General features: G+C 43.2%; 1 protein-coding gene across 1 annotated transcript in view; it reads right to left on the bottom strand.

Moving 5' to 3' along the window:
- ELP3 (elongator acetyltransferase complex subunit 3) overlaps positions 1-27,368 on the bottom strand; it is a 167,097-nt gene that overhangs the window by 137,409 nt on the left and 2,320 nt on the right. The window contains exons 3-4 of the mRNA XM_069728398.1: positions 10,830-10,968; positions 7,738-7,808 (exon numbers count right to left, since the gene is read on the bottom strand). Of these exons, the coding sequence (XP_069584499.1) occupies positions 7,738-7,808; positions 10,830-10,968 (210 nt within the window). The remainder of the gene's footprint in view (positions 1-7,737; positions 7,809-10,829; positions 10,969-27,368) is intronic.

The raw sequence follows: 27,368 nt of genomic DNA, 5'->3' as shown, positions 1-27,368 counted from the left end.
CAGTGACTGCACCAGCAGAATAGTGAGTGCAGCTCTGGGGTATAATACAGGATGTAACTCAGGATCAGTAATGTAATGTATGTACACAGTGACTGCACCAGCAGAATAGTGAGTGCAGCTCTGGGGTATAATACAGGATGCAACTCAGGATCAGTAATGTAATGTATGTACACAGTGACTGCACCAGCAGAATAGTGAGTGCAGCTCTGGGGTATAATACAGGATGTAACTCAGGATCAGTAATGTAATGTATGTACACAGTGACTGCACCAGCAGAATAGTGAGTGCAGCTCTGGAGTATAATACAGGAGGTAACTCTGGATCAGTAATGTAATGTATGTACACAGTGACTGCACCAGCAGACTAGTGAGTGCAGCTCTGGGGTATAATACAGGATGTAACTCAGGATCAGTAATGTAATGTATGTACACAGTGACTGCACCAGCAGAATAGTGAGTGCAGCTCTGGGGTATAATACAGGATGCAACTCAGGATCAGTAATGTAATGTATGTACACAGTGACTGCACCAGCAGAATAGTGAGTGCGGCTCTGGGGTATAATACAGGATGTAACTCAGGATCAGTAATGTAATGTATGTACACAGTGACTGCACCAGCAGAATAGTGAGTGCAGCTCTGGGGTATAATACAGGATGTAACTCAGGATCAGTACAGGATTAGTAATGTATGTACACAGTGACTGCACCAGCAGAATAGTGAGTGCAGCTCTGGAGTATAATACAGGATGCAACTCAGGATCAGTAATGTAATGTATGTACATAGTGACTGCACCAGCAGAATAGTGAGTGCAGCTCTGGGGTATAATACAGGATGCAACTCAGGATCAGTAATGTAATGTATGTACACAGTGACTGCACCAGCAGAATAGTGAGTGCAGCTCTGGGGTATAATACAGGATGCAACTCAGGATCAGTAATGTAATGTATGTACACAGTCACTGCACCAGCAGAATAGTGAGTGCGGCTCTGGGGTATAATACAGGATGTAACTCAGGATCAGTAATGTAATGTATGTACACAGTGACTGCACCAGCAGAATAGTGAGTGCAGCTCTGGGGTATAATACAGGATGTAACTCAGGATCAGTAATGTAATGTATGTACACAGTGACTGCACCAGCAGAATAGTGAGTGCAGCTCTGGAGTATAATACAGGAGGTAACTCTGGATCAGTAATGTAATGTATGTACACAGTGACTGCACCAGCAGACTAGTGAGTGCAGCTCTGGGGTATAATACAGGATGTAACTCAGGATCAGTAATGTAATGTATGTACACAGTGACTGCACCAGCAGAATAGTGAGTGCAGCTCTGGGGTATAATACAGGATGCAACTCAGGATCAGTAATGTAATGTATGTACACAGTGACTGCACCAGCAGAATAGTGAGTGCGGCTCTGGGGTATAATACAGGATGTAACTCAGGATCAGTAATGTAATGTATGTACACAGTGACTGCACCAGCAGAATAGTGAGTGCAGCTCTGGGGTATAATACAGGATGTAACTCAGGATCAGTACAGGATTAGTAATGTATGTACACAGTGACTGCACCAGCAGAATAGTGAGTGCAGCTCTGGAGTATAATACAGGATGCAACTCAGGATCAGTAATGTAATGTATGTACATAGTGACTGCACCAGCAGAATAGTGAGTGCAGCTCTGGGGTATAATACAGGATGCAACTCAGGATCAGTAATGTAATGTATGTACACAGTGACTGCACCAGCAGAATAGTGAGTGCAGCTCTGGGGTATAATACAGGATGCAACTCAGGATCAGTAATGTAATGTATGTACACAGTCACTGCACCAGCAGAATAGTGAGTGCGGCTCTGGGGTATAATACAGGATGTAACTCAGGATCAGTAATGTAATGTATGTACACAGTGACTGCACCAGCAGAATAGTGAGTGCAGCTCTGGGGTATAATACAGGATGTAACTCAGGATCAGTAATGTAATGTATGTACACAGTGACTGCACCAGCAGAATAGTGAGTGCAGCTCTGGAGTATAATACAGGAGGTAACTCTGGATCAGTAATGTAATGTATGTACACAGTGACTGCACCAGCAGACTAGTGAGTGCAGCTCTGGGGTATAATACAGGATGTAACTCAGGATCAGTAATGTAATGTATGTACACAGTGACTGCACCAGCAGAATAGTGAGTGCAGCTCTGGGGTATAATACAGGATGCAACTCAGGATCAGTAATGTAATGTATGTACACAGTGACTGCACCAGCAGAATAGTGAGTGCGGCTCTGGGGTATAATACAGGATGTAACTCAGGATCAGTAATGTAATGTATGTACACAGTGACTGCACCAGCAGAATAGTGAGTGCAGCTCTGGGGTATAATACAGGATGTAACTCAGGATCAGTACAGGATTAGTAATGTATGTACACAGTGACTGCACCAGCAGAATAGTGAGTGCAGCTCTGGAGTATAATACAGGATGCAACTCAGGATCAGTAATGTAATGTATGTACATAGTGACTGCACCAGCAGAATAGTGAGTGCAGCTCTGGGGTATAATACAGGATGCAACTCAGGATCAGTAATGTAATGTATGTACACAGTGACTGCACCAGCAGAATAGTGAGTGCAGCTCTGGGGTATAATACAGGATGCAACTCAGGATCAGTAATGTAATGTATGTACACAGTCACTGCACCAGCAGAATAGTGAGTGCGGCTCTGGGGTATAATACAGGATGTAACTCAGGATCAGTAATGTAATGTATGTACACAGTGACTGCACCAGCAGAATAGTGAGTGCAGCTCTGGGGTATAATACAGGATGTAACTCAGGATCAGTAATGTAATGTATGTACACAGTGACTGCACCAGCAGAATAGTGAGTGCAGCTCTGGAGTATAATACAGGAGGTAACTCTGGATCAGTAATGTAATGTATGTACACAGTGACTGCACCAGCAGACTAGTGAGTGCAGCTCTGGGGTATAATACAGGATGTAACTCAGGATCAGTAATGTAATGTATGTACACAGTGACTGCACCAGCAGAATAGTGAGTGCAGCTCTGGGGTATAATACAGGATGCAACTCAGGATCAGTAATGTAATGTATGTACACAGTGACTGCACCAGCAGAATAGTGAGTGCGGCTCTGGGGTATAATACAGGATGTAACTCAGGATCAGTAATGTAATGTATGTACACAGTGACTGCACCAGCAGAATAGTGAGTGCAGCTCTGGGGTATAATACAGGATGTAACTCAGGATCAGTACAGGATTAGTAATGTATGTACACAGTGACTGCACCAGCAGAATAGTGAGTGCAGCTCTGGAGTATAATACAGGATGCAACTCAGGATCAGTAATGTAATGTATGTACATAGTGACTGCACCAGCAGAATAGTGAGTGCAGCTCTGGGGTATAATACAGGACGCAACTCAGGATCAGTAATGTAATGTATGTACACAGTGACTGCACCAGCAGAATAGTGAGTGCAGCTCTGGGGTATAATACAGGATGCAACTCAGGATCAGTAATGTAATGTATGTACACAGTCACTGCACCAGCAGAATAGTGAGTGCGGCTCTGGGGTATAATACAGGATGTAACTCAGGATCAGTAATGTAATGTATGTACACAGTGACTGCACCAGCAGAATAGTGAGTGCAGCTCTGGGGTATAATACAGGATGTAACTCAGGATCAGTACAGGATTAGTAATGTATGTTCAGAGGAAATACAGTTTATGAGTAAATTAAATGTATATAACAACTACTTTTTATTGGCTGACAAACCCCTTTAAAACACGTTGGCTGATCTCTGATGGCTTCTATGCAGATGTTGCTCCTTCTTTACATGTGAAAGTGAGAATTGCTTTTCACCTTCTGATTTTTAAACCACAAGCAATATAGTGACTATATGTGGACGAGGCCGTGGAAAGGTGGAAATACATCGGACCTTACAAGTCACAACACTGGTAACCTGGGATCAAAAACTGCATTAAGGGCCTTCACTACACAGGAACACAACAAACTAAAATCAGACAAAGAAGAATCAGTTCAGAACTTTTTCCACCTTTAACCCCTTCACACTGAGCCTGTTTTCATTTTTTTGACCAGAATCACTCTATGATGTAATAACTCTGGAACAATTCAACGGATCCCACTGATTCGGAGACTTTTTTTTTTTTTTATATCGTACTTCATGATAGATTTAGGCAGATATTTTTGGCATTTATTTGTGAAAATATTGGAATTTTGCCCAAAATTTTGAAAATTCTAAAAAAAAATTAATTTTTCATGTTTATGCCCTTAAACCTGAGTTATATCACATACAATGTTTAATAAATAACATTTCCCAAATCCATATACTTTTTTTAAACATTTTATTTTTTTGTTAGGAAGTTAGAAGTGTTAAAACTTGAGCAACAATTTCTCATTTTTCTCACAAAATTTACAAAACCATTTTTTAGGGACCACATTACATTTAAAGTGACTTTGGGGGACCTGTATGACAGAAAATACCCAAAAGTGACTCCATTCTAAAAAAAAAAAAATGGACCCCTCAAAGTCCTCAAAACCAAATTCAAGAAGTTTATTCACCCTTCAGGTGTTTCACAGGAACTAAAGCAATGCAAAATGAAAAAATGAAAATGTTACTTTTTCCCACAAAAATGTTGCTTTAGCTTTTTCATTTTCACAAGGGTAACAGGAGAAAATGGACCATACAATTTGCTGTACAATATCTCGTGAATACTCAGATAACCAAAATGTGGGGGAAAATTACTGTTTGGGCGCACGGCAGGGCTTAGAAGAAAATGAGCGCTATTTGTCTTTTGAAGCGCAAATTTGGCTGGAACAGATAGACGCGTCTAGAGAGCCCCTCATATGCTTAAACTGTGCAAATCCCCCAGAAGTGATCCCATTTTGGAAACTATACTCCTCAAGGAACTTATCTAGATGTGTGGTGAGCACCTTAAACCCACAAATGCTTCACAGAATTTTATAATGTTGAGCTCTGAAAATGAAAAAATTCATTATTCCCACAAAAATGTTGGTTTTTCCCCAAATTTTTCATTTTCACAAGGTAACAGGAGAAAAAAAGACCATACAATTTTTGGGCAATATCTCCTGAGCAAAGGATACTACATATGTGAGGAAAACTACTGTTTGAGCGCACATCAGGGCTCAGAAGGGAAAGAGCGCCAACTGAATTCTGGACCTAAATTTTGTCTGGAATAGATTCCGGATGCATTGTCATATTTGGAGAGCCCCTAAAACGCCAAAACAGTGGAAACCACCTCCCCCCAACAAGTGATTCCATTTTGGAATCTACACTTCTTGAGGAATTCATCTAGGGGTGTAGTGATTACATTGACACCACAGGGGTGTCACAGAATTTTAAACCATTGGGCAATGAAGAAAAAATATGTACATTTTTACTTTTACCACAATAATATTGTTTCATCTCCAAATCTACATTTTCACACTGGGAAATGGGTAAAAATGGCATAAAATGTGTCCCATAAATTCTGCTGAACGTGGCAATACCCCATATGTGGCTGTACAGTACTACTTTTCCTAGAATAGCTGGTGAACTCCATATACAGAGCCCCTAAGTGATAGAAAAGCAGAGTACCCCCTCAAGTGACCCCATTTTGGAAATTTCACCCCTCTGGAGATTTATTGACAGGTGTAGGGACAATTTTGACTCCATGAGTGTTTTCCAAAAACAAAGCACCAGTGGAATTTGCTGAGTGAAAATTGCAAAGTGCCGTGGTAGTCACCAGCACGTTGTAGTGCCCAACACGTTGTAGTCACCAGCCCCTTGCAGTCACCAGCCCCTTGCAGTCACCAGCCCCTTGCAGTCACCAGCCCCTTGCAGTCACCAGCCCCTTGCAGTCACCAGCCCCTTGCAGTCACCAGCCCCTTGCAGTCACCAGCCCCTTGCAGTCACCAGCCCCTTGCAGTCACCAGCCCCTTGCAGTCACCAGCCCCTTGCAGTCACCAGCCCCTTGCAGTCACCAGCCCCTTGCAGTCACCAGCCCCTTGCAGTCACCAGCCCCTTGCAGTCACCAGCCCCTTGCAGTCACCAGCCCCTTGCAGTCACCAGCACGTTGTAGTCACCAGCACGTTATGCTATGTCCAGCTCATTCTTCTGGAGCAATGCACCCATAAATTAGCTCAGTAGTGTGTGGCCTCCATGTGCCTGTATGATCTCCCTACAACGCCTGGGCATGCTCCTGATGAGGCGGCGGATGGTCTCCTGAGGGATCTCCTCCCAGACCTGGACTTAAAGCATCCACCAACTCCTGGACAGTCTGGTGCAACGTGACATTGGTGGATGGAGTGAGACATGATGTCCCAGATGTGCTCAATCGGATTCAGGTCTGGGGAATGGGCGGCCAGTCCATAGCTTCAATGCCTTCATCTTGCAGGAACTGCTGACACACTCCAGCCACATGAGGTCTGGCATTGTCCTGCATTAGGAGGAACACAGGGCCAACCGCACCAGCATATGGTCTCACAAGGGGTCTGAGGATCTCATCTCGGTACCTAATGGTGGTCAGGCTACCTCTGGTGAGCACATGGAGGGCTGTGCGGCCCTCCAAATAAATGCCACCCCACACCATTACTGACCCACTGCCAAACCGGTCATGCAGAAGGATGTTGCAGGCAGCAGATCGCTCTCCACGGCGTCTCCAGACTCTGTCACGTCTGTCACATGTGCTCAGTGTGAACCTGCTTTCATCTGTGCAGAGCACAGGGCGCCAGTTTTGAATTTGCCAATTTTGGTGTTTTGTGGCAAACGCCAAGCATCCTGCACGGTGTTGGGCTGTGAGCCCAACCCCCATCTGTGGACGCCGGGCACTCAGACCATCCTCATGGAGTCGGTTTCTAACCGTTTGTGCAGACACATGAACATTTGTGGCCTGCTGGAGGTCATTTTGCAGGGCTCTGGCAGTGCTCCTTCTGTTCCTCCTTGCACAAAGGCTGAGGTAGGTGTCCTGCTGCTGGGTTGCTGCCCTCCTACGGCCCCCTCCATGTCTCCTGGTGTACTGGCCTGTCTCCTGGTAGCACCTCCAGCCTCTGGACACTACACTGACAGACAGCAAACCTTCTTGCCACAGCTCACATTGATGTGCCATCCTGGATGAGCTGCACCACCTGAGCCACTTGTGTGGGTTGTAGAGTCCGTCTCATGCTACCACGAGTGTGAAAGCACAACCAACATTCAAAAGTGACCAAAACATCAGCCAGAAAGCATTGGTACTGAGATGTGGTCTGTGGTCCCCACCTGCAGAACCACTCCTTTATTGAGGGGGTCTTGATAATTGCCAATAATTTCCATCTATTGTCTATTCCATTTGCACAACAGCATGTGAAATTGATTGTCAATCAGTGTTGCTTCCTAAGTGGACAGTTTGATTTCACAGAAGTTTGATTTACTTGGAGTTAGATTCTGTTGATTATATATATATATATATATATATATATATATATATATATATATATATATATATATATATATATATATATATATATATATATATATATATATATATATATATATATATATATATATATATGTATACATACACACACACAATACACATATACAGTGCCAGGTTTCCCTTCCACCACTATGCAATCTGCATGCAGTAAAGGGATAATTCAAGTGTGTTTGGTCAGAACATAAAAGAAAACGAAATCCAAAGGACGACAGAACAATAAACTTACACACAGATGTTTCCAGTGAAGTTAATATGAGGACATCGGTGAGGCTTACACATGACAGCAACCACCGCAATCTGCATCAGAACACAAAAGAATAATTGTACATAGGAGCAGTATTATAGTAGTTATATTCTTGTACATAGGGGCAGTATTATAGTAGTTATATTCTTGTACATAAGAGCAGTATTATAGTAGTTATATTCTTGTACATAGGAGCAGTATTATAGTAGTTATATTCTTGTACATAGGAGCAGTATTATAGTAGTTATATTCTTGTACATAGGAGCAGTATTATAGTAGTTATATTCTTGTACATAGGAGCAGTATTATAGTAGTTATATTCTTGTACATAGGGGCAGTATTATAGTAGTTCTATTCTTGTACATAGGGGCAGTATTATAGTAGTTATATTCTTGTACATAGGAGCAGTATTATAGTAGTTATATTCTTGTACATAGGTGGCAGTATTATAGTAGTTATATTCTTGTACATAGGAGCAGTATTATAGTAGTTATATTCTTGTACATAGGAGCAGTATTATAGTAGTTATATTCTTGTACATAGGAGCAGTATTATAGTAGTTATATTCTTGTACATAGGAGCAGTATTATAGTAGTTATATTCTTGTACATAGGGGCAGTATTATAGTAGTTCTATTCTTGTACATAGGGGCAGTATTATAGTAGTTATATTCTTGTACATAGGAGCAGTATTATAGTAGTTATATTCTTGTACATAGGGGCAGTATTATAGTAGTTATATTCTTGTACACAGGAGCAGTATTATAGTAGTTATATTCTTGTACATAGGGGGTTATAGTAGTTCTATTCTTGTACATAGGAGCAGTATTATAGTAGTTCTATTCCTGTACATAGGGGCAGTATTATAGTAGTTATATTCTTGTACATAGGAGCAGTATTATAGTAGTTATATTCTTGTACATAGGGGCAGTATTATAGTAGTTATATTCTTGTACATAGGGGCAGTATTATAGTAGTTATATTCTTGTACATAGGGGCAGTATTATAGTAGTTCTATTCTTGTACATAGGGGCAGTATTATAGTAGTTATATTCTTGTACATAGGGGCAGTATTATAGTAGTTATATTCTTGTACATAGGAGCAGTATTATAGTAGTTATATTCTTGTACATAGGAGCAGTATTATAGTAGTTATATTCTTGTACATAGGAGCAGTATTATAGTAGTTATATTCTTGTACATAGGAGCAGTATTATAGTAGTTATATTCTTGTACATAGGAGCAGTATTATAGTAGTTATATTCTTGTACATAGGGGCAGTATTATAGTAGTTCTATTCTTGTACATAGGGGCAGTATTATAGTAGTTATATTCTTGTACATAGGAGCAGTATTATAGTAGTTATATTCTTGTACATAGGAGCAGTATTATAGTAGTTATATTCTTGTACATAGGAGCAGTATTATAGTAGTTATATTCTTGTACATAGGGGCAGTATTATAGTAGTTCTATTCTTGTACATAGGGGCAGTATTATAGTAGTTATATTCTTGTACATAGGAGCAGTATTATAGTAGTTATATTCTTGTACATAGGGGCAGTATTATAGTAGTTATATTCTTGTACACAGGAGCAGTATTATAGTAGTTATATTCTTGTACATAGGGGGTTATAGTAGTTCTATTCTTGTACATAGGAGCAGTATTATAGTAGTTCTATTCCTGTACATAGGGGCAGTATTATAGTAGTTATATTCTTGTACATAGGAGCAGTATTATAGTAGTTATATTCTTGTACATAGGGGCAGTATTATAGTAGTTATATTCTTGTACATAGGGGCAGTATTATAGTAGTTATATTCTTGTACATAGGGGCAGTATTATAGTAGTTATATTCTTGTACATAGAGGCAGTATTATAGTAGTTATTCTTGTACATAGGGGCAGTATTATAGTAGTTATATTCTTGTACATAGGGGCAGTATTATAGTAGTTATATTCTTGTACATAGGGGCAGTATTATAGTAGTTCTATTCTTGTACATAGGGGCAGTATTATAGTAGTTCTATTCTTGTACATAGAGGCAGTATTATAGTAGTTATTCTTGTACATAGGGGGCAGTATTATAGTAGTTATATTCTTGTACATAGGAGCAGTATTATAGTAGTTATATTCTTGCACATAGGAGCAGTATTATAGTAGTTATATTCTTGTACATAGGAGCAGTATTATAGCTGTTATTTTCTTGTACATAGGGGGCAGTATTATAGTAGTTATATTCTTGTATATATGGGCAGTATTATAGTAGTTATTTTCTTGTACATAGGGAGCAGTATTATAGTAGCTATATTCTTGTATATAGGAGCAGTATTATAGTAGTTATATTCTTGTACATAGGAGCAGTATTATAGTAGTTATATTCTTGTACATAGGGGCAGTATTATAGTAGTTATATTCTTGTACATAGGAGCAGTATTATAGTAGTTATATTCTTGTACATAGGAGCAGTATTATAGTAGTTATATTCTTGTACATGGGGCAGTATTATAGTAGTTATATTCTTGTACATAGGGGCAGTATTATAGTAGTTATATTCTTGTACATAGGAGCAGTATTATAGTAGTTATATTCTTGTACATAGGGGCAGTATTATAGTACTTATATTCTTGTACATAGGAGCAGTATTATAGTAGTTATATTCTTGTACATAGGGGCAGTATTATAGTAGTTATATTACTGTACATAGGGGCAGTATTATAGTAGTTATATTCTTGTACATAGGAGCAGTATTATAGTAGTTATATTCTTGTACATAGGGGGCAGTATTATAGTAGTTATATTCTTGTACATAGGGGGCAGTATTATAGTAGTTATATTCTTGTACATATGGGCAGTATTATAGTAGTTATATTCTTGTACATATGGGCAGTATTATAGTAGTTATATTCTTGTACATAGGGGGCAGTATTATAGTAGTTATATTACTGTACATAGGAGCAGTATTATAGTAGTTATATTCTTGTACATAGGGGCAGTATTATAGTATATTCTTGTATATAGGGTGCAGTATTATAGTATATTCTTGTACATAGGGGCAGTATTATAGTAGTTTCTCACCCCACTGGCAGTACGGATGGGCTTCGCCTTTAACTTTGGCACAAGAACTTTGCGGTGCTGCGGTGGGACAGCAGCAATAATGTCCACGAGCCGTGGCTGAGCGGACAGACCGTATTTGGCGGATGTTTTGGTCTTCAACCTGCATTTAAAAAAAAAAAAAAAAAACATTGAGTGTTGGTTGGAGACGCACACATCGAGTCCTCCAGGAAACGAGGAGTTGTTTTTTTTTTTTTTTAATTATCTGAGACGGCTCAACTCCAGATCGTCAGCCTCGGAGTAGCTGCGGGGATAAACACTGAGCGCACCGACAAGACGTTCTGCACACAAATCCAATTACACAGCACGCCGTTGCGCCCTCATCAAACACGCAGCACTTTGAACATGCGCCTCCTGATAGCCCGGCTCCGAGCTCCAGCTGTTCCACTAATACAGACGACCACGGCTCTTCCCAAGGTGGCACAAATTGTTATTTACAAAAGTTTCTTCGGAGGAAGAGAGCGGAGGAGCTGTCAGAAGGAAAGAAAATAGCACGCGTGCCCCAGCGAGGGCAGAGAAAATATCACCGCCACGTCTCGCCACCGGAGAGGGACGTCCGCATGGCATGTGATCGGTTCGTCAATATTTATCTCCTCTAGAGACGGACGAAAAGTTAAGAAGTAAACGAGCGCAGCGGCTACCAATACCGGTGACGGGATCCACAGAACGGTTTTCCTCTGAAACACTCTGTGCTGCTGGGTATATTGGAGAAGCCAGCAAAAAAGTTATACCCTATCTAACCTTATTATCTTTCCTCGGTAACAATGGTGGACAACATGATTTTAGGATATATCTGATATTAGGTATAAGGACAAATTGGGTTTTGAGGCCATTTAATAACGGAAATTACATTAATTTGACTGAAGCAGAAAAAAGAATAAGTTTATTATTATTTGCAATAACAATGCCGCCATCTGCTGGAGAAAGATTGGAAGTAATGAAATAAAAGAAATGATAAAATCGCCATCTAGTGGTGAAAGTGGGGAATTCAGAAACAAGTGTATACTATTAGCGGCGCCATCTAGTGGTGAAGGATAGAAAATAGCAATCAAAAACTGTATGTAATGATACATGCGCCATCTGCTGGCTAAAAATGAGAAATAACGAACATGTAAAATTCAAGGTAGCAAATATTCTGTATTAATAGATTGATGTATTGTTTTTCTTTTCCAAAGAAGATGATTAACCTCTTAAAATAGTGAGCTTTTTTTTTTCTTTTTATAGTTCACCACGCCGTGACTTAACCCCTTCCCGACCCATGACGCCACGTAGGCGTCATGAAAGTCGGTGCCAATCCGACCCATGACGCCTATGCGGCGTCATGGAAAGATCGCATCCCTGCAGGCCGGGTGAAAGGGTTAACTCCCATTTCACCCGATCTGCAGGGACAGGGGGAGTGGTAGTTTAGCCCAGGGGGGGTGGCTTCACCCCCTCGTGGCTACGATCGCTCTGATTGGCTGTTGAAAGTGAAACTGCCAATCAGAGCGATTTGTAATATTTCACCTATTATAACGGGTGAAATATTACAATCCAGCCATGGCCGATGCTGAAATATCATCGGCCATGGCTGGAAATACTAATGTGCCCCCACCCCACCCCACCGATCGCCCCCGCAGCCCCCCGATCTGGCCGGTACACTGCTCCGGCTCCCCTCCGTCCAGTGCTCCGCTCCCCCCCGTGCTCTTGTCCGCTCCCCCCGTGCTCCAATCACCCCCCCGTGCTCCAATCACCCCCCCTGCACTCCGATCCACCCCCCCGGTGCTCCGTTCCACCCCCCGTGCTCCATTCCAGCCCCCCCGTGCTCCATTCCAGCCCCCCCGTGCTCCGTTCCACTCCTCCAGCGCTCCGATTCCCCCCCCCCCCCCGTGCTCCGATCCACCCCCCGTGCTCCGATCCCCCCCCGTGGTCCCCCCCACCCCATCATACTTACCGATCCAGCCGGGGTCCCGTCCGTCTTCTCCCTGGGCGCCGCCATCTTCCAAAATGGCGGGCGCATGTGCAGTGCGCCCGCCGAATCTGCCGGCCGGCAGATTCGTTCCAAAGTGCATTTTGATCACTGAGATATAATCTATCTCAGTGATCAAAATAAAAAAAATAATAAATGACCCCCCCCCCTTTGTCACCCCCATAGGTAGGGACAATAAAAAAATAAAGAAATTTTTTTTTTCCACTAATGTTAGAATAGGGTTAGGGTTAGGGGTAGGGTTAGGGTTAGGGGTAGGGTTAGTGGTAGGGGTAGGGTTAGGGGTAGGGTTAGGGCTAGGGGTAGGGTTAGGGCTAGGGGTAGGGTTAGGGCTAGGGGTAGGGTTAGGGTTAGGGCTAGGGTTAGGGTTAGGGCTAGGGGTAGGGTTAGGGGTAGGGTTAGGGCTAGGGTTAGGGGTAGGGTTAGGGCTAGGGTTAGGGTTTCGGTATGTGCACACGTATTCTGGTCCTCTGCGGATTTTTCCGCTGCGGATTTGATAAATCCGCAGTGCTAAACCGCTGCGGATTTATGGCGGATTTACCGCGTTTTTTTCTGCGTATTTCACTGCGGTTTTACAACTGCGATTTTCTATTGGAGCAGTTGTAAAACCGCTGCGGAATCCGCACAAAAGAAGTGACATGCTGCGGAATGTAAACCGCTGCGTTTCCGTGCAGTTTTTCTGCAGCATGTGTACAGCGATTTTTGTTTCCCATAGGTTTACATTGAACTGTAAACTCATGGGAAACTGCTGCGGATCCGCAGCGTTTTCCGCAGCGTGTGCACATACCTTTAGAATTAGGCTATGTGCACACGGTGCGGATTTGGCTGCGGATTCGCAGCAGTGTTCCATCAGGTTTACAGTACCATGTAAACATATGAAAAACCAAATCCGCTGTGCCCATGGTGCGGAAAATACCGCGCGGAAACGCTGCGTTGTATTTTCCGCAGCATGTCAATTCTTTGTGCGGATTCCGCAGCGTTTTACACCTGTTCCTCAATAGGAATCCGCAGGTGAAATCCGCACAAAAAACACTGGAAATCCGCGGAAAATCCTCAGGTAAAACGCAGTGCCTTTTACCCGCGGATTTTTCAAAAATGGTGCGGAAATATCTCACACGAATCCGCAACGTGGGCACATAGCCTTAGGGTTAGGGTTGGAATTAGGGTTGTGGTTAGGGTTGTGATTAGGGTTATGGCTACAGTTGGGATTAGGGTTAGGGGTGTGGGGGGGTTAGTGTTGGAGTTAGAATTGAGGGGTTACCACTGTTTAGGCACATCAGGGGTCTCCAAACGCAACATGGCGCCACCATTGATTCCAGCCAATCTCGTATTCAAAAAGTCAAATGGTGCTCCCTCACTTCCGAGCCCTGAAGTGTGCCCAAACAGTGGTTTACCCCCACATATGGGGTACCAGCATACTCAGGACAAACTGCGCAACAATTACTGGGGTCCAATTTCTCCTGTTACCCATGTGAATCTAAAAAAATGCTTGCTAAAACATAATTTTTGAGTAAAGAAAAATGATTTTTTATTTTCACGGCTCTGTGTTGTAAACGTCTGTGAAGCACTTGGGGGTTCAAAGTGCTCACCACATATCTAGATAAGTTCCTTGGGGGGTCTAGTTTCTAAAATGGGGTCACTTGTGGGGGGTTTCTACTGTTTAGGCACACCAGGGGCTCTGCAAACGCAACGTGACACCCATAGACCATTCCATCAAAGTCTGCATTTCAAAAGTCACTACTTCCCTTCTGAGCCCCGACGTGTGCCCAAACAGTGGTTTACCCCCACTCATGGGGTATCAGCGTATTCAGGAGAAACTGGACAACAACTTTTGGGGTCCAATTTCTCCTGTAACCCTTGGGAAAATAAAAAATTCTGGGCTAAATAATTATTTTTGAGGAAAGAAAACGTATTTATTATTTTCACGGCTCTGCATTATAAACTTCTATGAAGCGCTTGGGGGTTCAAAGTGCTCACCACACATCTAGATAAGTTCCTTTCGGGGTCTAATTTCCAAAATGGGGTCACTTGTGGGGGGTTTCTACTGTTAAGCCACATCAGGGGCTCTGCAAACGCAACGTGACGCCCACAGAGCATTCCATCAAAGTCTGCATTTCAAAACGTCACTACTTCACTTCCGAGCCTCAGCATGTGCCCAAACAGTGGTTTACCCCCTCATATGGGGTATCAGCGTACTCAGGAGAAACTGGACAACAACTTTTGGGGTCCAATTTCTTCTGTAACCCTTGGGAAAATAAAAAATTCTGGGCTAAATAATTATTTTTGAGGAAAGAAAACGTATTTATTATTTTCACGGCTCTGCATTATAAACTTCTATGAAGCGCTTGGGGGTTCAAAGTGCTCACCACACATCTAGATAAGTTCCTTTGGGGGTCTAGTTTCCAAAATGGGGTCACTTGTGGGGGGTTTCTACTGTTAAGCCACATCAGGGGCTCTGCAAACGCAACGTGACGCCCACAGAGCATTCCATCAAAGTCTGCATTTCAAAACGTCACTACTTCACTTCCGACCCCCGGCATGTGCCCAAACAGTGATTTACCCCCACATATGGGGTATCAGCGTACTCAGGAGAAACTGGACAACAACTTTTGGGGTCAAATTTCTCCTGTTACCCTTGGGAAAATAAAAAATTGCAGGCTAAAAGATCATTTTTGAGAAAATAATTTTTTTTTTTATTTTCATGGCTCTGCGTTATAAACTTCTGTGAAGCACTTGGGGGTTCAAAGTCCTCACCACACATCTAGATTAGTTCCTTTGGGGGTCTAGTTTCCAAAATGGTGTCATTTCTGGGGGATCTCCAATGTTTAGGCACACAGGGGCTCTCCAAACGTGACATGGTGTCCGCTAATGATTGGAGCTAATTTTCCATTTAAAAAGCCAAATGGCGTGCCATCCCTTCCGAGCCCTGCCGTGCGCCCAAACAGTGGTTTACCCCCACATATGGGGTATCAGCATACTCAGGACAAACTGGACAACAATATTTGGGGTCCAATTTCTCCTATTATCCTTGGCAAAATAGGAAATTCCAGGCTAAAAAATCATTTTTGAGGAAAGAAAAATTATTTTTTATTTTCATGGCTCTGCGTTATAAACTTCTGTGAAGCACCTGGGGGTTTAAAGTGCTCAATATGCATCTAGATAAGTTCCTTGGGGGCTCTAGTTTCCAAAATGGGGTCACTTGTGGGGGAGCTCCAATGTTTAGGCACACAGGGGCTCTCCAAACGCGACATGGTGTCCACTAACAATTGGAGCTAATTTTCCATTCAAAAAGTCAAATGGCGCGCCTTCCCTTCCGAGCCCTGCCGAGTGCCCAAACAGTGGTTTACCCCCACATATGAGGTATCGGCGTACTCGGGAGAAATTGCCCAACAAATTTTATGATCCATTTTATCCTACTGCCCATGTGAAAATGAAAAAATTGAGGCGAAAATAATTTTTTTGTGAAAAAAAAGTACTTTTTCATTTTTATGGATCAATTTGTGAAGCACCTGGGGGTTCAAAGTGCTCACTATGCATCTAGATAAGTTCCTTGGGATGTCTAGTTTCCAAAATGGGGTCACTTGTGGGGGAGCTCCAATTTTTAGGCACACGGGGGCTTTCCAAACGTGACATGGTGTCCGCTAAAGAGTGGAGCCAATTTTTGATTCAAAAAGTCAAATGGCGCTCCTTCCCTTCCAAGCCCTGCCGTGCGCCCAAACAGTGGTTTACCCCCACATATGAGGTATCAGTGTACTCAGGACAAATTGGACAACAACTTTCGTGTTCAGTTTCTCCTTTTACCATTGGGAAAATAAAAAAATTGTTGCTAAAAGATAATTTTTGTGACTAAAAAGTTAAATGTTCATTTTTTCCTTCCATGTTGCTTCTGCTGCTGTGAAGCACCTGAAGGGTTAATAAACTTCTTGAATGTGGTTTTGAGTACCTTGAGGGGTGCAGTTTTTAGAATGGTGTCACTTTTGGGTATTTTCAGCCATATAGACCCCTCAAACTGACTTCAAATGTGAGGTGATCCCTAAAAAAAATGGTTTTGTAAATTTCGTTGTAAAAATGACAAATCGCTGGTCAAATTTTAACCCTTATAACTTCCTAACAAAAAAAAATTTTGTTTCCAAAATTGTGCTGATGTAAAGTAAACATGTGGGAAATGTTATTTATTAACTATTTTGTGTCACATATCTCTCTGGTTTAACAGAATAAAAATTCAAAATGTGAGAATTGCAAAATTTTCAAAATTTTCGCCAAATTTCCGTTTTTATCACAAATAAACGCAGAATTTATTGACCTAAATTTACCACTAACATGAAGCCCAATATGTCACGAAAAAACAATCTCAGAACCGCTAGGATCCGTTGAAGCGTTCCTGAGTTATTACCTCATAAAGGGACACTGGTCAGAATTGCAAAAAACGGCAAGGTCTTTAAGGTCAAAATAGGCTGGGTCATGAAGGGGTTAAAGTTATATATTTTTTTGTCACTGCAGCTGATAAGGAAAAAGCCCCAAAGGTATATTTAAAAAAAATAAATTAAAAAAATCATAAATGATCTTACTTTTATTCAGAAAATGTTTTATTAAAATAGGGAGGCGATTATCGGATCGCTTATTTATTTCTTTAGGGAATCTTACGATCACTGGTAATCTGTACAATATTTATTCTTGTGTAATCCCCCCCAAAAAAAGAGACATTGGATTGTAATGTTACGATCCACAATTCCTCCACAAAAAATAACTGAGGCAAAAGTAAATTTATGAGATAAAAGAAATAAGTATGAGAAAATAACAGGTGAACGATCATAGTAAATGTAAGAACCACTAATGTGTGAGATGAGGCACAATCCCTTTTTCCCACTAGACTAGATACATTTTCCTATCACCATCCCTGCATACTAAATGCAACCTGTGGCCATTTTAACTTTTCACCTTTGTTTTCTGTGCTCTCTGCAGTGCTCTGACGGCGGATAACACCTCCAGAGGGAGGAGGAATCTCCAGTGCTCTGACTGCTGATAACACCTCCAGAGGGAGGAATCTTCAGTGCTCTGACTGCTGATAACACCTCCAGAGGGCGGAGGAATCTTCAGTGCACTAACCGCGGATAACACCTCCAGAGGGAGGAGGAATCTTCAGTGCACTGACTGCTGATAACACCTCCAGAGGGAGGAGGAATCTTCAGTGCTCTGACTGCTGATAACACTTCCAGAGGGCGGAGGAATCTTCAGTGCACTGACTGCGGATAACACCTCCAGAGGGAGGAGGAATCTTCAGTGCTCTGACTGCGGATAACACCTCCAGAGGGAGGAGGAATCTTCAGTGCACTGACTGCTGATAATACTTCCAGAGGGCGGAGTGTTATGATTAGGCAATTCAGTACCACAGTGGACATAGAGGTCAGAGCACATACAGTGATCTGACAATAATCCAAAAACATAGAACGAGCTCTGAGACGTGGGAACTCTGCAGACCGCAATCCCTAATCCTCTCCAACAACACTAGAGGCAGCCGTGGATTGCGCCTAACTCTGCCTATGCAACTCGGCACAGCCTGAGAAACGAGCTAGCCTGAAGATAGAAAATAAGCCTACCTTGCCTCAGAGAAATACCCCAAAGGAAAAGGCAGCCCCCCACATATAATGACTGTGAGTTAAGATGAAAAGACAAACGTAGAGATGAAATAGATTTAGCAAAGTGAGGCCCGACTTTCTGAACAGAGCGAGGACAGGAAAGGTAACTTTGCGGTCAACACAAAACCCTAAAAACCACGCAAAGGGGGCAAAAAGACCCTCCGTACCGAACTAACGGCACGGAGGTACACCCTCTGCGTCCCAGAGCTTCCAGCAAACAAATAGATAAAGCTGGACAGAAGAAAAGCAAACAAAATAGCAAAGGAAAACTTAGCTATGCAGAGCAGCAGGCCACAGGAACGATCCAGGGAAAAACAAGTCCAACACTGGAACATTGACAGGAAGCCAGGATCAAAGCACTAGGTGGAGTTAAGTAGAGCAGCCCCTAACGACCTCACCACAACACCTGAGAGAGGAAACTCAGAAGCCGCAGGACCACTTCCCTCCACCAACGGAAGCTCACAGAGAGAATCAGCCGAAGTACCACTTGTGACCACAGGAGGGAGCTCTGCCACAGAATTCACAACAGTACCCCCCCCCCCCCCCCCTTGAGGAGGGGTCACCGAACCCTCACCAGAGCCCCCAGGCCGACCAGGATGAGCCACATGAAAGGCACGAACAAGATCGGGAGCATGGACATCAGAGGCAAAGACCCAGGAATTATCTTCCTGAGCATAACCCTTCCACTTAACCAGATACTGGAGTTTCCGTCTTGAAACACGAGAATCCAAAATCTTCTCCACAATATACTCCAACTCCCCCTCCACCAAAACCGGGGCAGGAGGGTCAACAGATGGAACCATAGGTGCCACGTATCTCCGCAACAATGACCTATGGAATACGTTATGTATGGAAAAAGAATCTGGAAGGGTCAGACGAAAAGACACAGGATTAAGAACCTCAGAAATCCTATACGGACCAATGAAACGAGGTTTAAACTTAGGAGAGGAAACCTTCATAGGAATATGACGAGAAGATAACCAAACCAGATCCCCAACACGAAGTCGGGGACCCACACAGCGTCTGCGATTAGCAAAACGTTGAGCCTTCTCCTGGGACAAGGTCAAATTGTCCACTACATGAGTCCAAATCTGCTGCAACCTGTCCACCACAGTATCCACACCAGGACAGTCCGAAGACTCAACCTGTCCTGAAGAGAAACGAGGATGGAACCCAGAATTGCAGAAAAATGGCGAAACCAAGGTAGCCGAGCTGGCCCGATTATTAAGGGCGAACTCAGCCAAAGGCAAAAAGGACACCCAGTCATCCTGATCAGCAGAAATAAAACATCTCAGATATGTTTCCAAGGTCTGATTGGTTCGTTCGGTCTGGCCATTAGTCTGAGGATGGAAAGCCGAGGAAAAAGACAAGTCAATGCCCATCCTACCACAAAAAGCTCGCCAAAACATAGTAACATAGTAACATAGTAACATAGTAACATAGTAACATAGTAACATAGTAACATAGTTAGTAAGGCCGAAAAAAGACATTTGTCCATCCAGTTCAGCCTATATTCCATCATAATAAATCCCCAGATCTACGTCCTTCTACAAAACCTCGAAACAAACTGGGAACCTCTGTCAGAAACGATATTCTCTGGAATGTCATGTAAACGAACCACATGCTGGAAGAACAATGGCACCAAATCAGAGGAGGAAGGCAATTTAGACAAGGGTACCAAATGGACCATCTTAGAAAAGCGATCACAGACCACCCAAATGACTGACATCTTTTGAGAAACGGGAAGATATGAAATAAAATCCATAAAGATATGTGTCCAAGGCCTCTTCGGGACTGGCAAGGGCAAAAGCAACCCACTGGCACGAGAACAGCAGGGCTTAGCCCGAGCACAAATCCCACAGGACTGCACAAAAGTACGCACATCCCGCGACAGAGATGGCCACCAAAAGGATCTAGCCACTAACTCTCTGGTACCAAAGATTCCAGGATGACCAGCCAAGACCGAACAATGAACCTCAGAGATAACTTTATTCGTCCACCTATCAGGGACAAACAGTTTCTCCGCTGGACAACGATCAGGTTTATTAGCCTGAAATTTTTGCAGCACTCGCCACAAATCAGGGGAGATGGCAGACACAATTACTCCTTCCTTGAGGATACCCGCCGGCTCAGACAAACCCGGAGAGTCGGGCACAAAACTCCTAGACAGAGCATCCGCCTTCACATTTTTAGAGCCCAGAAGGTACGAAATCACAAAGTCAAAACGGGCAAAAAACAGCGACCAACGAGCCTGTCTAGGATTCAACCGCTTGGCAGACTCGAGATAAGTCAAGTTCTTATGATCAGTCAATATCACCACGCGATGCTTAGCTCCTTCAAGCCAATGACGCCACTCCTCGAATGCCCACTTCATGGCCAGCAACTCTCGGTTGCCCACATCATAATTTCGCTCAGCAGGCGAAAACTTCCTGGAAAAGAAGTCGCACGGTTTCATCACTGAGCAATCAGAACCTCTCTGCGACAAAACAGCCCCTGCTCCAATCTTAGAAGCATCAACCTCGACCTGGAACGGAAGCGAAACATCTGGTTGACAACACAGGGGCAGAAGAAAAACGACGCTTCAACTCTTGAAAAGCTTCCACAGCAGCAGAAGACCAATTGACCACATCAGCACCCTTCTTGGTCAAATCGGTCAATGGTTTAGCAATACTAGAAAAATTGCAGATGAAGCGACAATAAAAATTAGCAAAGCCCAGGAACTTTTGCAGACTTTTCAGAGATGTCGGCTGAGTCCAATCATGGATGGCTTGGACCTTAACAGGATCCATCTCGATAGTAGAAGGGGAAAAGATGAACCCCAAAAATGAAACCTTCTGCACACCAAAGAGACACTTTGATCCCTTCACAAACAAAGAATTAGCACGCAGGACCTGAAAAACCGTTCTGACCTGCTTCACATGAGACTCCCAATCATCTGAGAAGATCAAAATGTCATCCAAGTACACAATCAGGAATTTATCCAGGTACTCTCGGAAGATGTCATGCATAAAGGACTGAAACACTGATGGAGCATTGGCAAGTCCGAATGGCATCACTAGATACTCAAAATGGTACTCGGGCGTATTAAATGCAGTTTTCCATTCATCGCCTCGCTTAATACGCACAAGATTATACGCACCACGAAGATCTATCTTGGTGAACCAACTAGCCCCCTTAATCCGAGCAAACAAATCAGATAACAATGGCAAGGGGTACTGAAATTTAACCGTGATCTTATTTAGAAGGCGGTAATCTATACAAGGTCTCAGCGAACCATCCTTCTTGGCTACAAAAAAGAACCCTGCTCCTAATGGCGACGATGACGGGCGAATATGCCCCTTCTCCAGGGACTCCTTCACATAACTGCGCATAGCGGCGTGCTCAGGCACAGATAAATTAAACAATCTGCCTTTTGGGAACTTACTACCAGGAATCAAATTGATAGCACAATCACAATCCCTATGCGGAGGTAGGGCATCGGACTTGGGCTCATCAAATACATCCCGGTAATCAGACAAGAACTCTGGAACCTCAGAAGGGGTGGATGACGAAATTGACAAAAATGGAACATCACCATGTACCCCCTGACAACCCAAGCTGGACACCGACATGGATTTCCAATCTAATACTGGATTATGGACTTGTAGCCATGGCAACCCCAACACGACCACATCATGCAGATTATGCAACACCAGAAAGCGAATAACCTCCTGATGTGCAGGAGCCATGCACATGGTCAGCTGGGTCCAGTACTGAGGCTTATTCTTGGCCAAAGGTGTAGCATCAATTCCTCTCAATGGAATAGGACACTGCAAGGGCTCCAAGAAAAACCCACAACGCCTAGCATACTCCAAGTCCATCAAATTCAGGGCAGCGCCTGAATCCACAAATGCCATGACAGAATACGATGACAAAGAGCAGATCAAGGTAACGGACAGAAGAAATTTTGACTGTACTGTACCAATGGTGGCAAACCTAGCGAACCGCTTAGTGCGCTTAGGACAATCAGAGATAGCATGAGTGGAATCACCACAGTAGAAACACAGCCCATTCAGACGTCTGTGTTCTTGCCGTTCAGCTCTGGTCAAAGTCCTATCACACTGCATAGGCTCAGGTTTAAGCTCAGGTAATACCGCCAAATGGTGCACAGATTTACGCTCACGCAAGCGTCGACCAATCTGAATGGCCAAAGACATAGACTCATTCAAACTAACAGGCATAGGAAATCCCACCATGATATCCTTAAGGGCTTCAGAGAGACCCTTTCTGAACATAGCTGCCAGCGCAGATTCATTCCATAGAGTGAGCACGGACCACTTTCTAAAAATATACCTCTATCTCATCCTGACCCTGACAAAGAGCCAGCAAATTTTTTTCTGCCTGATCCACTGAATTAGGCTCATCGTACAGCAATCCGAGCGCCAGGAAAAACGCATCGATATTACTTAATGCAGGATCTCCTGGCGCAAGAGAAAATGCCCAGTCCTGAGGGTCGCCACGCATAAAAGAAATAATGATCAAAACCTGTTGAACTGGATCACCAGAGGAGCGAGGTTTCAAGGCCAGAAATAGTTTACAATTATTTTTGAAACTCAGAAACTTAGTTCTATCACCAAAAAACAAATCAGGAATAGGAATTCTTGGTTCTAACATAGATTTCTGATCAATAGTGTCTTGAATCTTTTGTACTCTTGCCGAGAGCTGATCCACACATGAAGACAGACTTCTAATGTCCATTGCTACACCTGTGTCCTGAACCACCCAAATGTCTAGGGGAAAAAAAAGGCAAAACACAGTGCAGAGAAAAAAAAAATGGTCTCAGAACTTCTTTTTTCCCTCTATTGAGAATCATTAGTACTTTTGGCTTCCTGTACTGTTATGATTAGGCAATTCAGTACCACAGTGAACATAGAGGTCAGAGCACATACAGTGATCTGACAATAATCCAAAAACATAGAACGAGCTCTGAGACGTGGGAACTCTGTTGACCGCAATCCCTGATCCTCTCCAACAACACTAGAGGCAGCCGTGGATTGCGCCTAACGCTCCCTATGCAACTCGGCACAGCCTGAGAAACTAGCTAGCCTGAAGATAGAAAATAAGCCTACCTTGCCTCAGAGAAATACCCCAAAGGAAAAGGCAGCCCCCCACATATAATGACTGTGAGTTAAGATGAAAAGACAAACGTAGAGATGAAATAGATTTAGCAAAGTGAGGCCCGACTTTCTGAACAGAGCGAGGACAGGAAAGGTAACTTTGCAGTCAACACAAAACCCTAAAAACCACGCAAAGGGGGCAAAAAGACCCTCCGTACCGAACTAACGGCACGGAGGTACACCCTCTGCGTCCCAGAGCTTCCAGCAAACAAATAGATAAGCTGGACAGAAGAAAAGCAAACAAAATAGCAAAGGAAAACTTAGCTATGCAGAGCAGCAGGCCACAGGAACGATCCAGGAGGAAAACAAGTCCAATACTGGAACATTGACAGGAAGCCAGGATCAAAGCACTAGGTGGAGTTAAGTAGAGCAGCCCCTAACGACCTCACCACAACACCTGAGAGAGGAAACTCAGAAGCCGCAGGACCACTTCCCTCCACCAACGGAAGCTCACAGAGAGAATCAGCCGAAGTACTACTTGTGACCACAGGAGGGAGCTCTGCCACAGAATTCACAACAGCGGAGGAATCTTCAGTGCACTGACTGCGGATAACACCTCCAGAGGGAGGAGGAATCTTCAGTGCACTGACCGCGGATAACACTTCCAGAGGGAGGAGGAATCTTCAGTGCTCTGACTGCGGATAACACTTCCAGAGGGAGGAGGAATCTTCAGTGCACTGATTGCTGATAACACCTCCAGAGAATGGAGGAATCTTCAGTGCACTGACTGCTGATAACACTTCAGTGCACTGATCCAGGGCCAGGACTAGGGGTAGGCACCTGCCTAGGTCGCTACCTCTTGCCACATGAGGGGACTGTGGTGCACATACTATACAGGGGGCTATGGTGGACATATCGTATATTGGGGAGCTGTTGTGGGCATCATATTGTATGGGCAGCTGTGGTGACTATCATACAAAATCATGCACCTGATCACTGTACTAAGCTTTGCCCTTATAGTCAAGTACTTACGGTGGTTCTGGTGATGTATTCATGTACTGATAATGATTTTTGTTTCATATCCATGTACTAATAATGGTTTTGGTGATGTATTCATACTGGGATGAGCATTTCGGATTTGTATTTATGTACTCATGGTGGTTCTGGAAACATTTTCATGCACTGATGATGGTTCTAGTGATATACAGTGGGGAAAATAAGTATTTAATGCACTACCGATTTTGCAAGTTTTTCTACCTACAAAGAATGAAAAGGTCTGTAATTTCTATCGTAGGTGCACTTCAACTGTGAGAGACTCCGTAAGAAGCCTTTCAAGGTCCTGGAGTGGCCTAGCCAGTCTCCAGACCTGAACCCAATAGTATTTTTTAAAAAACCTGACCTGCACATCCAAACATAGACTCAGTGTGAACAGGTGCTGAACCTAGAGTCGCCAACTCGTATATAGTTAAGTAAATAAGGCAGCACACTGCAGCGCTAGAACATACAAACTTGAAAAATGAAATTTGAACTGCATTACTGCACTAGAAATATGAAAAATGAGGGCTTTTAGCGCATAAAAATGGCCAATTTTATGTGTATCTGGTAGCCCCTTTACGGCATCTCTCTTATACCAGGTCCTACGCTTGCCTTACCTCGCTGAGAATAAACGTCTCCATCTGAATGGGTACATGTGAAAACCTCTTACTAGACTAAAATTCTCTCTCTCTGTGGAGGGGTATTGGACCTGCTGTAATTAAAACACCTGTAGGCTAGGAGGCGGAGTGCACGATCAGAAGGCTAAAGAATACATTTCAAAAACCTGACCGGCACATCCAAACATAGACTAAGTGTGAACAGGTGCTGAACCTAGAGTCGCCAACTAGGTAAGGCAAGCGTAGGACCTGGTATGAGAGATGCCGTAAAGGGGCTACCAGGTACACAAAATTGGCCATTTTTATGCGCTAAAAGCTCTCATTTTTCATATTTCTAGTGCAGTAATGCAGTTCAAATTTCGTTTTTCAAGTTTGTATGTTCTAGCGCTGCAGTGTGCTGCCTTATTTACTTAACTATATACGAGTTGGCGACTCTAGGTTCAGCACCTGTTCACACTGAGTCTATGTTTGGATGTGCAGGTCAGGTTTTTGAAATGTATTCTTTAGCCTTCTGATCGTGCACTCCGCCTCCTAGCCTACAGGTGTATTAATTACAGCAGGTCCAATACCCCTCCACAGAGAGAGAGAATTCTAGTCTAAGAGGAGGTTTCGCATGTACCCATTCAGATGGAGACGTTTATTCTCAGCGAGGTAAGGCAAGTTTTAGGACCTGGTATAAGAGAGATGCCGTAAAGGGGCTACCAGGTACACATGAAATTGGCCATGTTTATGCGCTAAAAGCTCTCATTTTTCATATTTCTAGTGCAGTAATGCAGTTCAAATTTCGTTTTTCAAGTTTGTATGTTCTAGCGCTGCAGTGTGCTGCCTTATTTACTTAACTGAACCCAATAGTAAACCTCTGGAGGGAGCTGAAACTCTATGTTACACAGCGACAGCCCAGAAACCTGAAAGTTCTGGGGAAGATCTATATGGAGGAGGGGGCCAAAATCCCTGCTGAAGTGTGTGCAAACCTGGTCAAGAACCACAGGAAACGTCCAACGTCTGTAACTGCAAATAAAGTTTTCTATACAAATATTAAATTCTGTTTTTCATTTGTATCAAATACTTATTTCATGTAATAAAATGCAAATAATTAATGTAAAAATCATACACTGTGATTTTTTGGATTTTGTTTTTACATTGTGTCTCTCACAGGTGAAGTGTACCTATGATAAAATTACAGACCTCTCCATTCTTTGTACGTGGGAAAACTTGCCAAATCAGCGGTGTACCAAATACTTATTTTCTCTATTGTATTCATGTACTGATGATGGTTCTGGTGACGTAATCATGTATTAATGGTGATTAGAGTGACCTATTTATAAAGTGATGATGGTTCTAGTGCCATACTCCTCTGCCACTGATGTTCTATTTACATAGAGATTATTATTTCGGTTTTATATATGGATGATAGTTCCGGTGACGAATACATCCCCAGAACCATCATCACTACATGAATATATAATCAGAACCATTATAAGTACATGAATACACTACCAGAACAACCATCACTACATGTATACATCCTCTGAACCATCATCACTACATGAATACATCGCCAGAACAACCATCACTACATGTATACATCCCCAGAAACACTATCAGAACAGGAATACGACCCCAGAATCACTGTTTTGTTGCAAGCTGTATGTCGGAAGCAAACACCATCAGACGAGGGGGCGTAACTATGTGTCTACCGGGTCTTCACTAGGGCCTCTGATGGTGAGGCTAAGTCCGGCTGCCACTAGACTCCGGACTTCTCTACACCAGAAACTTACCTGGTTTCCATCAAGGGTGAGCTGCTTTTTTTCCTTGCTAGTTCACCAAAATACTTTGTCCTGCCGCTGCATTGACCCGATAACACTTGCGATGCGCAGGCACAGAGGAGCTGAGCATTTACCCATCATGCTTGTGTTTCTGACCATCTATAGGAGCGTTCACACCTGCTCTCTGCTCGTTTATACCTGACACTCTTCATCCTGTGGATGTAATGTGAAGTCCGGGCCTCGCTCTGACCACGTGTTCTAGGCGCTGAGGTTCCTGTGATGCGGAGTCTCGCACAGTAGTTATTTCTTCTACTTACTGCGATCGTTCTCCTGCGGTTTCTTGTAATCGTTTCTTAGATTTACTTTTTAGACAGTTTTTCCTCGGACGAC

This window comes from Ranitomeya imitator, chromosome 5 (genome assembly GCF_032444005.1).
Source record: "Ranitomeya imitator isolate aRanImi1 chromosome 5, aRanImi1.pri, whole genome shotgun sequence".
Lineage (NCBI taxonomy): Eukaryota > Metazoa > Chordata > Amphibia > Anura > Dendrobatidae > Ranitomeya > Ranitomeya imitator.
The sequence above is the reverse complement of the archived record's forward strand: the minus strand, read 5'-3'. Positions and strand labels throughout refer to the sequence as shown.